At 45.3% G+C, this 15,300-nt stretch overlaps 2 protein-coding genes across 5 annotated transcripts; one reads left to right on the plus strand and one right to left on the minus strand.

Annotated features, from left to right (window-relative positions):
* The first annotated feature begins 1,749 nt into the window (after window positions 1-1,749).
* On the plus strand, window positions 1,750-3,841 carry LOC136501740 (WRKY transcription factor 44-like). 4 transcript variants are annotated; one of them, XM_066497267.1, is made up of 3 exons: window positions 1,750-1,836; window positions 2,798-3,017; window positions 3,198-3,841. In XM_066497267.1, the coding sequence occupies exons 1-3, from the start codon at window positions 1,772-1,774 to the stop codon at window positions 3,588-3,590; spliced, it is 678 nt and encodes a 225-aa protein (XP_066353364.1). In that variant the 5' UTR covers window positions 1,750-1,771; the 3' UTR covers window positions 3,591-3,841. The 4 variants fall into 4 exon arrangements, with proteins under 4 accessions (XP_066353364.1, XP_066353366.1, XP_066353365.1 ...); XM_066497269.1 differs by lacking the exon at window positions 1,750-1,836 and adding an exon at window positions 1,879-2,043; XM_066497268.1 differs by lacking the exon at window positions 1,750-1,836 and adding an exon at window positions 2,268-2,672.
* Window positions 3,842-5,871: 2,030 nt separating this feature from the next.
* LOC136501743 (enoyl-[acyl-carrier-protein] reductase, mitochondrial-like) lies at window positions 5,872-11,607 on the minus strand. The gene is made up of 8 exons (XM_066497273.1): window positions 11,302-11,607; window positions 11,061-11,204; window positions 10,838-10,940; window positions 10,557-10,656; window positions 6,910-6,986; window positions 6,755-6,833; window positions 6,335-6,453; window positions 5,872-6,200 (listed from the first exon to the last, which is right to left on the minus strand). The coding sequence occupies exons 1-8, from the start codon at window positions 11,483-11,485 to the stop codon at window positions 6,107-6,109; spliced, it is 900 nt and encodes a 299-aa protein (XP_066353370.1). The 5' UTR covers window positions 11,486-11,607; the 3' UTR covers window positions 5,872-6,106.
* Window positions 11,608-15,300: the final 3,693 nt, after the last annotated feature.

A 15,300-nucleotide genomic window follows, 5' to 3' on the forward strand; every position in this document is an offset into this window, starting at 1 on the left:
GAAGGGAACTACTTCTCTCGAGCACCTACAGTACAGAGGACTTACTCATAGGCAAAGGTTACCAGTACATAGTGGTTCTATTCTAGTAGATGTATGGACCACACCAACCTCTCTTTCTAGCCGTAATCGATAAGAAGGAAATATCATGGCATGTCAAAGCAGTCAGAAGATTGATGTTCGTCTTGCATTGAATTCGCAAATTGATAGATCCATCATCAACACTCTCATCCAGGAGAAGGCCAAGGCCAATTCCACATCCAAGGGCGACACAGACCCAGGGTCATTACAATGATAGGCAGTAGATTAGTTGCTGGTTGTGATTTCTCAAATCTGGTGCCTCTTCTTGATCTTAATCAAGGTCTTTGTTTACTGGAATTCAGTTCAGGATTTGAGAACTACATTACAGGTGTTTTGGCTGGATTGGTGCTGAAGTTCTATGCATTTGGAGTTTGGTTACTAGGCCACTGCATATACATGTATTTCTTTGTTTGTTTGGAATTTGGATGACACTTGAGAGCTTGATAAGAGAGAAAAAATGGTTGGTCGAGCAGTTCATGTGTGATTTCTTGAAACTTCTTCACTGGAATTTTAGAATTCGAGAGCTAAATTACATGTACTTTCACATGTCCCTCTTACTCAAACGTTTCACTCAATATGACATTATGTTGCAAAACATGCAAGTTTCTAGTACATCATCCAGGAAACAGATGGTGTTGAACTAGGGAATCTTGAACCTTTTTTACCTGAGATCTATTATGTTCAATTTGTACTTTATGCTTTCTGCTATTTTTGTTATCTCAGCAACTCTAGAACCACAGTTGGAATGGTTCATTATCAAATGTGTTGTAATATTTTAAACTGCATGTTTATATCTTTTCGATTTGATAGTCAGATTTGAACTGCAAAGTTCTGCATGAGGGTAGATAATCCAAACCCGTGCTCTTTGTTGAACTGAAACAGGCTTATGATGGTAGATAATCCAAACCCATGCTCTTTGTTGAACTGAAACAGGCTCACAATGCAGAAGGCAGATATGTAATATCCCTTGCATTGTGTCCATCAAATCCACATACTTTTACTAGCTTTGTCACGATGTTTCTGGCTGCATGACTAGTCCCAGCTGCGAGCAAGTGTCTTTGAATCTATTGAAGAGGAGGATTGGGTGCTACAGAATGACGATTGTGGGAATCCTGCTATGAGGTAGCTGCAATAACTGAGTTAAGCAACTGCATGCTTCACCTTCAGGTTTGCCCTTTAAATGTGCTGGCTAATCAGTTGTTTCAAATTTGTCTGTTACTCAAGCTAAGCCTTGTCTCTAATGCCCCCATCAAAACAAATAGAATAAAAGCTTGTCTCCATTGCTGCTACGCACATGCACCTTCATTTCTCTCATATACTGACATCTAAAACCTTTATATTACTGTTCTCAAATATTTCAGAAGGATAAAGGTTACACATATTTGTTAGCAAGCAATTTAGGACTAAATATGAAACATACAAATTCCCTTTCTCTGATTGATGACCAGCGTGAGTCTTTAGATTTGAATGCTTTAAGTCCCATCATAGATATTTTAAATCTTAAGGCTGCTGTGGTAGCATGAAATGATCTTTAGTACTAAGTTTAGCCATGTTTTGCAAGCTGCACATAGCATGGAATGGTTTTACATTAGTTCTAAGTTTAGCCACATGTTTTGCAAGCTGCACATAGCATGGAATGGTTTTACATTCTGGAGTTTCTGTTGTTTGCAGGTAGGTTATTAACAGCACTTGCATGCAAATACTTGAAGTGGGCACAACTGAGTCACATGAAGAAAGTTTATCCTTCAGTGTAACCTGGTAAGTGGTGACTGTTCCTGACATTTTGTTTGTGCATTTCAGAAATCAACATTTACTAATGTTTCTCCGATTCATTTGTAAATTGGCCCAATGACATCTGGAAGAATAAACTGATGGACTTTTCTAACAAAAGTGAAGCTTAAGGGAGCAGGAGTGCTTAATGCTTTTAGATCTCCTTGAAGGTTACCTGAAATATGAAGCTTAAGGGTACGAGGCTATGAGCTGCATCTGTGCTGCTGTCTGCTTATGAACTTTAGTTCACTGCATATAAGAAATTTGATTTTGTTTTTCAGCTTGGGTTTTCACTGTCCTCGAGCAAGTAAAGTAGCTTTGCATAAAAGTGGTTTTTGTTATTAACCCCCAAATATAATCAATATGCTCTAGCATAAAAGTTTTAGTTTTCCACTGCATGCTTTGGTCATCTAAATTTGTTGTGTTGGTCAGAGTTTGTCTCAAACAAGGATGGACAGCAGGAGGATGATGGGTTTAGAGTCTGATCCAGCACTAAATGCTGACCATCGGAATATATCTACTCCCCTGCTTTGTGCCCATACCTAACAGTCTTACATGCATGTGCCCTAACTACCTCCCTCTTTGTCCTCTGCTCAACAACCTTGTTGCCTTTGCAATTGCATTGCTTCCACCAGTATATACAGCTGCAACAGAGTGGAGGACGAAGGTGACCGCCTATGCGAACCCTCCTGTTCTTCCATTACTCTCTTTACTAGCTCAGTTCGTTGCCTATGTGAATGCCCTTCCTCGGATTACTATGATTTGGTTGATTTATTGTGGGAGTTTGCAAGCTGCACTACAAAATAGTTCAGTTTGTATATGAAGTATTGGTCTACTACTCTCTTAAGTTCCATAAATCCCTTGTGCATTTGTTTTCTTTTTCTTTCTCCCCCCTACAAACAAGCAAATGAGCTACTGCTACGATTACAGAATTGTCCCGTGTTTTCAGGTCAGGGAAGATGCAACCTCATGAGAAGGTTGTTGTTCTGAAGCCTGTGGCCTCCAGGCCTTTCTCCAGGTTCAGGCCCTTCCCAAAGGTTCTGCAAGACTTCAACGCCAGTTGTTCCCCAACAATCACCATCCCAGAGGAGACTGAGCTAATCAGGCCAAAAGCCACTCGGTTGGCATCGCTACCGGGTAATCTTCCAACACAGATAGCAGCAACAATAGTAAGTCTCACACTGGTTCTCTGCATTGGAAAGACGCTTCATGTATTTTGATAACGACAATTTCTTTTTGTGAATTGGAGCCTTCTAAATTCAAGTATTTGTGTGTCGTATATTCGGTTATTGAACTATCCAGGGTATCATCATGAAATCTTGTTTCAGATGTGCTAAACTAACTCGCAGGATGCCGGGTCGGATGCCATATCTGAGGAGGTGGAAGTCAATGCAGAGCATTTCACGTGCTGTGACCATGTAACAGCATGCCAAGCTGCCAGGCGGAATGGTGTGCGCAGTCGTTTGTCGCTTGATGGGTACAACTGGAGGAAATATGGGCAAAAGAAAGTGAAAGGCAGTGAGTTGCCACGGAGCTACTACAAGTGCACTCACCCTAGCTGCCCTGTGAAGAGGAAGGTGGAGACGACAATAGATGGCCAAATCGCTGAAATTGTGTACAGTGGTGAACACAACCACCTGAAGCCAGGCAAGCCTTGTGCCCCCAGGAAGCCATTGTCGTCGACAAGCACAGATGTTGTGATGTGCGACATGCATGGTATTGACGACACGATGCGGGAATAGAAATGGAGAAAATCTGGAGGTCAGATACTTTGGCAGTAGCATTTTCTTGGACGAATTTGGAAACAATAGTTAGCTTGCTGGTTGCTAGAAAAAAAAGGTATGTTCTTGTTCCAGGACATCCAGTGGGCATCATAGAGTGGCAAATAGCAGAGTAGCTGTTGTCGATGTACATATATGAATCAGCCTGCATCTGATGCCCACTAGTGTGCTGTTGAAACTGCCTCTTTCAATTCAGTTGCTGGTGTTTCTTCTCTGTATTTTTTCTGTGATGAATAATCGATCTAGTGGGAGGGGAGGAGGGAGTTCTCATCAGTTCAGAGAATTTTGACACAGTGCAACACAAGAATGCTTACCGTACTTGTAATTAGCAGTTGATTTGAACCATGTGGATAAATGGAGTAGAATAGAATGTTCATTTGGAAGCTTATTAGATGGTGATGAGACAAGGGAGAGGGCTGTGGAGAAGTGGGAGTGGGAGACTACATTGGGATTGTAGTGAATCAAGCAGGAGCAACCGGGCTAGGAATCTGAAACTTCAGCGGGAGCAACAGGTCTGCGATCGCCATCTCTCTGCTCTGATGAGACAGTGAACCGTTCAAACAAAAAAAAAAGAGGGGGCTTACTGGCGTCCGGACGGCCGGACGCCCACGTCTTACTCGCCGCTCAGCCTAGCGTGTGCTCGCCTGTGTGGCACACGCGGCACACTCGCCCCGCACACTAACGGACGTGCGGCCAAACAACCAGCGGAGTACACCTCCTTAGGCTGTCAGTTGGTCCACCAGTGGCCAAAACGGATCGGCAGTGTATATGCGACGAGTACCACGTCGGTTGGCTGTCTTTCACGCGCTCGCTCTGGTTGCCTCCACACACGGACGTGTATGGGAGCATGCATGCCCGCCCTGCTGTTGCTTGCCCGCGCCCTGCTGTTGCTCGTCTGTGCCTTGCTCCTCGCCCACGCCATGCTGCGCGCCTGCGTCTGCTTGCCCTGCTACGCCCCCCGTGCTCGCCCGCCCGTGGGGACTGCCTACGCCTCATTAAACACTTGTAACATGGAAGACTTATTGCAACATATATGTCTAAAACAGATGAAACGTTTGGAACATATGCTTGCAACATATGTGTGTAGCCACTCCCCTACAATATATGCCTGAAACAACTGAAATATTTAAAACACGCACTTATAACATATGTCTGAAACAATTTAAACATTTAAAACACACTTGCAATATGCTTCTGAAACACTTGAAAACCTTTGCAAACATACACAACACCCGGATAAATACACATGCAACATACGTGTAAAACATATGCAACATTCAGATAAACACACTTGCGATATACGTCCAAAAACACATGAAACATTGGTAACAGACCTTTGCAAAATACGTGTACAACCATTGCAACATATGCAACATCCCGATTTACTTTTACAACATCCATCTGAAACACTTGCAACATACCTCTAAAACACTCGAAACATACACTTGCAACATACGCGTTCAGCAAAAGCTGGCAACTGAGCAGGCGGAGCACTAAACAGCGGGATCCGGTTGTGCGGTCACGGTGGAGGAGGATGACAGGGGGCGGGTGGCTACGTGGCCCTGGTGAGCGGCGGCGCTGCCCCCAGGTGATAGGGGCGCAAGCGGTGCCCCCGGCGAGCGATGCCCACGGTGGAGCCGACAACAGCAGTCGGGTGGGTGCGACCTCGCTTGGCGAGGCTACAACAGCTTTGTGGTCTAGGGGGAGCACGTCGTGGTAGTGCGGGCGCAGCGACGATAAAGAGGAAGGCCAGCAAGAGGCACGGCAGAGCGTGGTCACTTAGCACAAAATCACCGTGATTTTTTTTACTCTGTGGGGACTAGAGGGGAGCAAACAGGATACATGACCTTCTGGACATCGGGTTCACCAACAGGACCGTACGGCGCGGGGCCATGGACAGACATCTGATTCCTAGCATTACCTGAAAAAAAGAGCCAATGCAGTATCCGAAAAGAGGCCTTGCTTCATCAACGACCACGCTACCGCCTTCTACTTGGCCCACCTCTCCGCCGTCGTCGTCCAGGCGACGACCTCCTAGGCTCCTACTCTCGCCCTCCATTCCCTACCTCCTCTTCAACATCTCTGATACAGCCTCTGTCGCTGCCATAATGGTAGAGATCTGAGCGAGGCGGTAATGGGTGAGCCGAGGGCGTGAGATAAACAACTCTCTTGAATTCGTATTAACCATCCGCATCCGCCTCAAAAAAAAAAACATTTTCTCAGAAAGAAAAAATACTTCACGCACAACTTGTGTACAACCGCCCACCGCTACCAAGTGATCCTTCACTCACTTAGCCCTTAAATCTAGCTAAGCTGCTGGTTTCACAATTCCATTAAAGATTGCTGCCTTTACTTTTTTTATTATTTTATTTACATCTCCAGGTCACTCTTACACTTGCCATACCATCTGGTGGATTCATCATTCATACAGATCGATGGCACTTGCATGCTCTCAGATCCCCTAGCCTACCCTCGTCTCAGAACCTGATAACTTGCTTTGGCTGGCTTCCATGTTTGCCCAGGGCCTTCTCCAGAGCCAAGCTGAACTCACCGAAAGAAATCGACTCCATCCTGCAAACAAATTAATTAATATGTTTCCAAAGGCACTTAATTTTTCTCTTTACAGATCCAGCAATGTCTAGATGAGATCATGTCAACAAGATCTAATAGCAACCCAACAACAGAATGACATTAACATTACATACTCGTATTTGAGTTTGCCTTCATGCACAAGGCCCAAGAGGTAGTCTATCATTCTTCTGCAGTCTTCTGTTTTATCTGAGTTCAGCCACTTCTGGAGCCAGAACCCTCTTAGGGAAAGATCCTTTCAAAACATATATTTCATTGTGTTAAGTAACTTATAGACATTTGGGGCAATATCATATGAACAATAGGAACTCACCATCCCTTGAACACAACGTGAAACCATCTAAGTTTGTTTGTCTTAACATGCTGATAATTCAGCACTAGTTTCTTAGCATTGTCATCTACTGAGAGTAACATTGCTCACATAAAATAGGCAGTTTACTATAATAAGCATTCAAAATGTTTGAAGTGGCCTAACAATATAAGTAGAGCAAAACTGCAGATGCATAAGTTTCACAAGCTGGGTCTTGTGTACAGACCTTAAAAATGAAATATGAAGTAGGGACAGTGACAGGTCTCTTGGACATTCCACCATATGTCACCATGGTGCCTCCTTGCCTACAGAACAAGAGTTATGTCTATGTGTGAGAGAAAAATGGATTATTCTACCTTTTTTTCAAATTCAGCACATTACTTCAAAAGCTTGAGTATTAGAGAAGCAGCATTTCCTCCAACACAGTTAAATCCTAATGCAGGCTCTGGCAAAGCACCCTGAGAACACAGGAAACAAAACATTAACTAGATACATGTTGGTTCAAACTTGAAACAATCCTACTCTTTGTAGGTAGAAGAAAAACTGCAATTTGTATGTCATAATGCCAATGTCAAGCAGTAATAGCACTACAAGAAAAAAAAACAATGAACTACACAGTTCTATCGCATTTGAGATTGGGTTTCCATAAACTACAACTAATCTCTAATAATACAAATCTTGCTCCAAATGCGGGCCACTCGTCCGTCTGATGCGGATCGGTTTGGGTCTCGCCCACTCGAATCGTCACGATGTTTTGTGGCACATCCCCTCAGCTGCTCAAGCTTGAGACGTCATTCCCCTCCACTACTTGAGCTCGAGACGCCCTTCCTCTCTGCTACTGTCGTCTCCTCTACCTCGCCCATCCTCCATCTTCCAGGCCCACCAGGCCGCCATGCACATGCAGCGTCTCCAGCCTCAACCCCCTACCCCGCTTGCTGCCTGACACCAAGGCTTCCCTATGCCCACGAGTGCCAAGCAAGGCTGAGACACGGCGCCACGCCCTCCACCGCTCCCCTTGTCGCCCACCTTCTCCCCCATGAGGCACCTCCTGGGCCATCCAGTTTAGTATCCTCATTGCAACCAGGCTGAGGAAACAATTGATCCCTTGCTCACTAGCTGCGTGTTTGCAAGGCAATTCTGGTTCTCCTTCCTAAATCGCTTTGGGCTGCAAACTGTAGTGCCGTCGATGAATGATACTTCTTTTGAGGACTGGTGAAATAGAACTAATGAGATGGTTTGATGGCTTTGATGCCAATATGGCTACTGCCTTGCTGCTTGCTGAGGAGGCCCAGCTTTGGGCAATGTCTGGAGCGCGAGGGATCTCCTTGTCGGCCCTCATTCCTAGGGGCTAGGTCGATCCAGATTGTGTGTATTTGTAACAAAAAGGCATTATGTAATTCTGTGATCCTATGGGTGTGTGTGGGTGTAACCGGGGCTCTTTACCCTTTTTCCTTCTTCTTTAATATAATGATACTCAGCTCTCCCGTGTCTTGGAGAAAAATGTGTACCTTTCAATATTCAGTTGCTGATTTTGTACAGCCCCCATCTCTATCAGTTGTGCTTGAAATATTCGGGTTAGATTATTTCAGTGCAATTGATGGGGTGGGAACTGTACCGAAGGCTTGCGTGTTCTTTTGATTGGTTCACCAGCTACATTGGTGCTCCAGTCTTAAATCACAAGGTGCGGCCTATTTTACCTTCTTCCTACACATGCTTGCGTATTGCATGCTTCAAACTATATGTATGCACATTTCAAATGGACTGGTAGTTGTTTCTTGATTTCCTATAGACCATTAATGATTTTCTTTAAAATTGCAATAGAAGGATCAGGACATGCTAATGACCCATCATTCCTTCTTCACTCCTACCTTAGCATTTCTACAAGAATATATACAGAATTTCGGTAGTGCAGAGTACAGAGTATAATGCGGTAACTTCTCTGTTACTGCTTGCTTGGATGTCTGAATTATGGTGAAATTCTTTGGAGACTAGTACCATGTGAATCAAAGATCATAGAAGGACAATTGTCTCCTTTATCATGAATCTAATTTCAACTGATTGCTCGCTTTCACCTAACATTTTGGTTTTCTTAAGACATATAGTTGACCTGTACTCTGAAATCTTGTTATATCGATATTTTTATCTGTGAAGAGCTTTAGGAACTTAGCAGTATGGCAATTACAATTTTACCTGTAATTCCTATGCCACTGGGAACTACAAACACAGAGATACAGCAACTTACCCTATATTTAAGAATTCTCAATGCTAACTTTTGATGTTTATCTGCTACGGAGAAACATGTTAGTAAATTCATTCATGCAGATATGTATCAAACATGTTTGTTCACAAATATTCTATACCTTGATTTATCGCATTATAGGTAGCACAAACCATGAAAAAGATATAAACATGAAATCACAAATAGTTCATCGTTAGTGCAAATTAGCTAATATCTAGCTCACCCCAAATACACACTGCAGCTTGTCATCTGACAAACCATATACCCTTGGCAGCTGAAAGCACCGGTCTCATGGCTCCAAATCTGTTTGTTCCATATGCATGCTTTGACTCATTTCTTCATAGCTAGCTTTGTCTCGGCGAACTATTGATAGTAAACTACCGTTACTTATTAGCTTAAGCAAGCACCTCCCTACGTTGCACCTTATGCATATGTCGTTGCTTGGTGGTCCCCATAAGCTTGATTTAATTTCTTCCCAATAAAAAAAGTTTGTTAATATTTGACGGTTTGAGCTCCACTTTGGAAATCATGCCTGCTTCCAGTGTCAAATAACAGTGGTAGTAATTGAGTTCGGCTTGTTTGTTCTTGTTATGTGCAAACAAAGAGGATGGAAACAACCTCACACTGTGGATGTCCTGAAAATGACATTTGGGTTGATGGCGAATTCAGTTGTATGAGCCAGAGTGCCAGAAATTATGGGAGGATAACCGGTTTCTGAAAATGGTATCTAAAAGGGAGACTCGGGTGAATTGATTTCTTCATGGCTGTTTGGATCTCCTAATTAGAAGCTAGTTTTATTAAAACAAGCTTTGTTTGGAATTTTAGAAGAAGAAAAAAACAGTTCCTGATTGTGGTTAGTTCATTACTTAATGTTTATGTTTAGCTGTGGAGGAGGCAACACACCACCAGCGATGGATAGCACTTTCTCTGATCTAAATCTTTGTTCAATAGTTAGTTTATGCACGCGGCACACCATTGCTGCCAGGAGAATTAAAAAAAAAATCGAGGTATAGACGCTGGGTGAAGAATGATTGCTAGATTTGTTGGATGTTGGCAATTGAGATACCGTAGATAAGCCAGTTCTCTGAAAACAACAAAAACTCGTTTTTATTAAAGCTCACTTTTCTAGGTTATCAAGAACTTTGTTTGAGATAAACCCAAGTTAGTTATAGTGTCCAGACATCATCGTGCTGGATGTTGGGCTAAAACTTGTTCTATAAAATCTAGTTTCTATAAAACATGGGATCCAAATAACCCCTTCAAGAAACACCTCTGTATATGTTTCTTTTATTTTTCATAAGTTAGTTTTCTTGGCACTTCTTTCTAAAGGAATATCATGAGAACGGTGTTTATGTTTAGGACAAAAACTCCTATTCAAGTTTATCTGGAAAAAAAGGGCGTACCCAGTGTAGAGATTTAACCTTTTTTTTAAAAGTGTCCTCTTTCTCTATTTCTAAAATTCTCCCGCAACTAGATCCTTGCCTCTTCATCACTGCCCACACCTCTACTGACAACCATTTCTAATTACAACGCTGCTTCTGAGCTACGATGAATGTGTGATGAATGACAACCCAAAATTGGCTGAAACTGGCAAGCTCTCTAAGCATGTGCGCGGCAATGCCGCGCGTAGTTTTCTAGTCTAAACTGCATTTGTCAACATCAGATCACAACCTTCCTACTTGGCAAAGCTTTTAAGTTCTCACACAGAATTTTAATTTCATGCATATGTAAACAGATACTAGCTGGCAAGGATGACAGCAATTTGGAAAAGCAGGTAGTGGATCAGTACCAGCAAGCTCTTGACATTCTTCATGTCTAGCTGAGATTCTGTGAACACCTCATCTGCACCAAGTTGTTTGAGTTTGTTTTTTGCTTCCTCTGACCCAGGCCTACATCAATTCAGCTAGTACAGATTACTATTGAACATTAGTGGGACAAGAAGATGGGTAAACAGGAAAGTGAATCATAAGAGAGAACTGGCACAGGAATCATGTAGAAAGGTAAGACACCAACAGAATCTTTGATCCTTGTTGGTGGCACCCAACTTTGAGAAGGAAATTTGTATTGCACCTGTCCCTTATAATGTTGATGGTGTGGATTCCATGTACTTTGGCGAGCTGAATAACACACTGGCCAACAATGCTGGTAGCGCCATTCTGGACGATGGAATCACCTGGTGACAGTAGAGATTGGAGGTCACAAGATGGCTGGCATGCAAATTCTAGGACGTGTCAAATGTCAAGGGAAGGAAGGAACTACTTGAAAGCATGGTGTAAAGAAGCAAAAAGAGCACCAGGATTGAGTTTTACAAAGTCTTGGAGCATCCTGAGCGCGGTCGAGGGGTTGACGGTGATGGTGGCAGGGTATTCCATGGGTACATCGCTGCGGACCTTGTGCCAGACGCTCTCATGCTTGACAATGTACGTCTGCCAGGTCCCTGAAGAGCATAAAACGGTACTAGCAGTTGAAATTTGAGTGGAAGAGATCCCCTCCCAAACCCGAAACAGCAAGACAAGGTAGCCAGAGTTACCAACCGAACGATGGCGGGGACGGTATGACCCAGTCGCCGGGGGAGAGCGGGGCGGTGACGGCGGGGCCGACGACGTGGGCCTGGCCGACACCCTCGTAGCCTCCGACGGCGGTGGGGAGCGGGGGCCTGACGGGGTAGACGCCCTCGACGCGGTTGATGTCCGAGGGGTTGATGGGGGCAGCCAGCATCCTGACGCAGACATCGCGGTCGCCGACCTCCACCGGCGGTACGTCCACCGTCCTCAGCACCTGCTCCGGCAGGCCGTGCTCGTCGTAGACCACGGCCTTGGATGGTGGCGAGACGAGTGGGGGCGGTAGAGAAGTGCGAGTGCGAGGCGCGGCAGCAATCGGGACTGCAGCGCCATCTGTCTGCTACCTTGCTTGCTCTGCACAGGATAAACTGATACATGAGAGAGTCTGTTCGTTTGCTCATAAACGATAGTAAATTTTCAGCTGAAGATAGTATTTTTTTCTCACACCAAATCAGTCAGTAGTAAATAATTCACAATCATTTACGATCTCCCGAACAAGTTGTGAAGTGTACAAGGCCACGTATTAGACGTGTGTGCTATTTAAAAAGTTTGAAATTACGTATGCATCGTTAAAAAAAGTTGGCCGTGTTCTGAACTTCTTTATTCTCATAACTTCCATTTATTCTCATAGCTTTTATTTATTCTAAAATAAGCTAAAATCAACAGCCAAATGTTACGTTTTTTAACCGCTTATTTTAACCACATTTATTCTTATAGCTTCTATTTATAGAAAAAAAAGTAAAGTTAGATCAGATCAATTTATTTTAATCGTCGTTTTTTATATACAGCTTATCTAGAAAGCGGCTATACCAAACAGAGACATCATGAGACGGCAAGGAGCAGGAACGCGTTGGCGCGGCGCGGGGCGCGGTCAAGTCCGCGTCACGCAAGGTGAGCAGCCGAAGACGCGGCGCGCACGTTCGCCTGTCCTGGCAAGTACCACCGAGACTTCGAGGCAACGCACTCGTGTCGTGTCGGCAGCCAGCGCCGCGCCGGGACCCGGACCCGGCCCGGACGGCGGGAATTTTAAATAAAACAAGTGGTAAAGCGACGCGTGTGTGTGCGGTGCGGGAGGGCACCGTCCAACCCCCTGACAGCGGCGTGACGGCTGCTCCCCGCGATGCCGCCCCCGGATTTTAAAAAGTCCACACGACCCGGCGGCGCGGCTGTGGGCCGGCGCCGTTCCGTCCGTGCGCGTGCGGGTGGGGCCGTCGGGGCACTCGCAGTCGCCGCCGCCCTCGCCACGCTACGACGCTGCCTGTCTGGCTGCCCTCCCACCTGCACATATTCCCTCGCGCTGCTTTTCTTTTCTTTCTTTTTCTCAAAATCACGACGTCGCTTTCTTTTTTAGGAAAAAATCACGACGTCGGTTTGAGTACCAGTGCCTTTCTCTTGAACCCTTGGGCAGATTTTTTCAGCTGTTTACAAAGAGCAAAAAACCTCCTGCTGACCTGCCGATCTAGGCATCGGTAGTTTGAGCATGCACCGTCCTAAGAAAATACTCCGTCTCTTCCAAATTATAAAATATTTTTGTTTTTTCTAGATTTTATACGCTTAGATGCACACTATATCTAAATATATAGCAAACACAATAAACCTAGAAAAGCCAAGATGTTCTATAATTTAGAAAGATACAAAATACGAAGTGCATGCTCGGGCAAGAGCTCGCTGCATCGGCTACGGCTACAAGCAAGCAGACCTACTATTAATGTTCTTCTATCTACATAGAGCAAATAAAGACACTCTCAATATATGTGCATTAATTACCTTGTTATATATGCTTTTATCGATGTGGCGAGAACTCTCAAAGAAGGAAATAAGGGCGTGGTTGGTTGCCTGCTCCGGCCCTCAGCCAGGCACTCCACATGCGAGAACAAGTGATTGTTTGGTAGGCGCAGCTATCGTATCTGGCTCACGCGGTGAAGGAGCACGTCCCCTGCCTCCCGGGATACGAATTCTTACTCCTGCCCTCAGGCAAGCCCTCCACATGCGAGAATAGACGATTGTTTGGTAGGCACAACTGTCGTATCTGGCTCACGCGGTGCAAAAGGAGCACGCCAGCCTGCCTCTCGAGATACAGATTATTACTCCTGCCCTCGGCCAGGCCCTCCACATGCGAGAATAGACGATTGTTTGGTTGGCACATGTGGCAGAACCGTTCAAAATAACACACTTTTGGAGACGCTCGTCTTCCCCTAGACACTAAGCACCTCAAAAGTGAGCTACATCGGACAGTTCCGTCGAGCACACCCTAAAGAAGAACTCAAAACAATCCATGTTTTACATCCAGAAGCCAATAATGAGTATGAGCTTACAATACTTAGTCCATTTCATACAATAAGAGTTCTTAGATATTATTTATTACAATACCAGAGTTCGTAGTGCAATCATTAAACAGCGGAATGAAAATAAATATCTAGCGGAAACGATACAAGGATCTATCTGTGTCCACCAGAAGAATCCTCCACACAAGAGCTACTCCTCAAGCTGCACCTGCAACAGGGGTAAAATAAACCCTTAGTACACAATGTACTCGCAAGACTTACCCGACTAGTGGGAATAGTTTCCCGACTCTCAAGGATATGATAGGCAATATGGGTTTGTTGTTTTCTTTTTGTTTGCGAAAAGCATTACTAGAAGTACGTCCTTAAGATCAAATTTAATTATCAGTCATGATTACTTCATTAGCTAACCATTCTAGGTAAGCACATGTTCTACTTTCAAGCAAGGGTTAAGCAATCAGACCACTTCACCATCTTTCATCTTCCAGTTCTTACTACGGTGCTAGACCATAGCTAAGTCGTACCATCTCATGAAAACGGCGATTCGCGAACCAATGTTTCCCAGCTAGGTACCCCGAAACACATGCCCCGTTTGTACCCCAGGCACAAACAAGACCAACCCATTTCACTCCGATCAAGGGGTCCAGGTCACCTTCCAAACTTGGACTCTAAGCCCCCGCACTTGAGACCCGGTCTCAGCATGGTGCTTAGACCTTCACCTTTCCCCGCCTCCAATTAGTCGATCCGGAAAGAGCCGGAACCCACAACAAGAGCGTAACGAGCCGTCGGAGACCAATTACGGGGGTACCCAAAGAGGTGGGACTAATAACCATCAAACGCTGATGCTTCCGAACAGGTAGGAACACAACTACACTCCTTGTCCATACAACCAAAGATTGCCTGCGCCTCGCTCTGCCTCAAAGGGTTAGCTCCGCCTCGCTCGACCCACGAGGGTTGGGCTCCGCCTCGCCCGATGTCTGGGGGCAGACTCTGCCTCGCCCAACGACCGAGGACTGGCTCCACCTCGCCCAACGACTGGGGGCTAGCTCTGCCTCGTTCGACGGCTGAGGGCAGGCTCCGCCACGCCCGACGACTGAGGGCAGGCTCCGTCTGGCCCGACGTTTCCAAGGCTGGCTTCGCCCCGCCCGACGTCTACACCCTGCCCCTTCATAAAGACGAGCACAGGGTAAGATAGGACACTCAGGTCAACCACAATACCAAGGACCATGCCCTGCGCACCTACGAGAAGGTACCATTAGGATACAACGGTACAGGCGCTTTAAGCCCTCCTAGGTATGGCAGAGCCTGAATAGTGTTGTAGGCGTCAACTTTTGTCCTATAGTGTTGTGGGTGCCGCCATCAGGCCTCGTGTGCGGATCCTAACACAGGCATACGACAACCACTATAGTCCAGAGGGAACTCACATCATCAATAGTAACGAGCTTATGGTCACTTCCCCGTCTACTTCCCGTAGGGTCATGGCTCGATACCCTGATGCGCCGCATCGTCCACCGGAGTAGGATGGGACGCGACCACTAGCTAACTGAGCTAGGGCATGGCCCTATCAGGATCAGCAAACGTGCTATCCCTGGCATGGTCTGCCATGACAGCAGGGTAGGCTCGAGAGAAAAGGAAGACTCGACACCTTCGAAGGACCCTTTCTACCTCTGGTTTTTCCTCTTTCTCCCAT

Source organism: Miscanthus floridulus, chromosome 13 (genome assembly GCF_019320115.1).
Source record: "Miscanthus floridulus cultivar M001 chromosome 13, ASM1932011v1, whole genome shotgun sequence".
NCBI classification, from domain to species: Eukaryota; Viridiplantae; Streptophyta; class Magnoliopsida; order Poales; family Poaceae; genus Miscanthus; species Miscanthus floridulus.

Coding starts and splice junctions, on each gene's coding strand:
- LOC136501740 (XM_066497267.1), top strand. CDS start 1,772: ATGCAAATACTTGAAGTGGGCACAACTGAGTCACATGAAGAAAGTTTA. Junction 1,837..2,797: donor TTATCCTTCAGTGTAACCTG/GTAAGTGGTGAC, acceptor CCGTGTTTTCAG/GTCAGGGAAGATGCAACCTC. Junction 3,018..3,197: donor CACAGATAGCAGCAACAATA/GTAAGTCTCACA, acceptor ACTAACTCGCAG/GATGCCGGGTCGGATGCCAT.
- LOC136501743 (XM_066497273.1), bottom strand. CDS start 11,485: ATGCTGGCTGCCCCCATCAACCCCTCGGACATCAACCGCGTCGAGGGC. Junction 10,941..11,060: donor CTTTGTAAAACTCAATCCTG/GTGCTCTTTTTG, acceptor TACTGTCACCAG/GTGATTCCATCGTCCAGAAT. Junction 6,201..6,334: donor GAAGGCAAACTCAAATACGA/GTATGTAATGTT, acceptor ATTTGTTTGCAG/GATGGAGTCGATTTCTTTCG.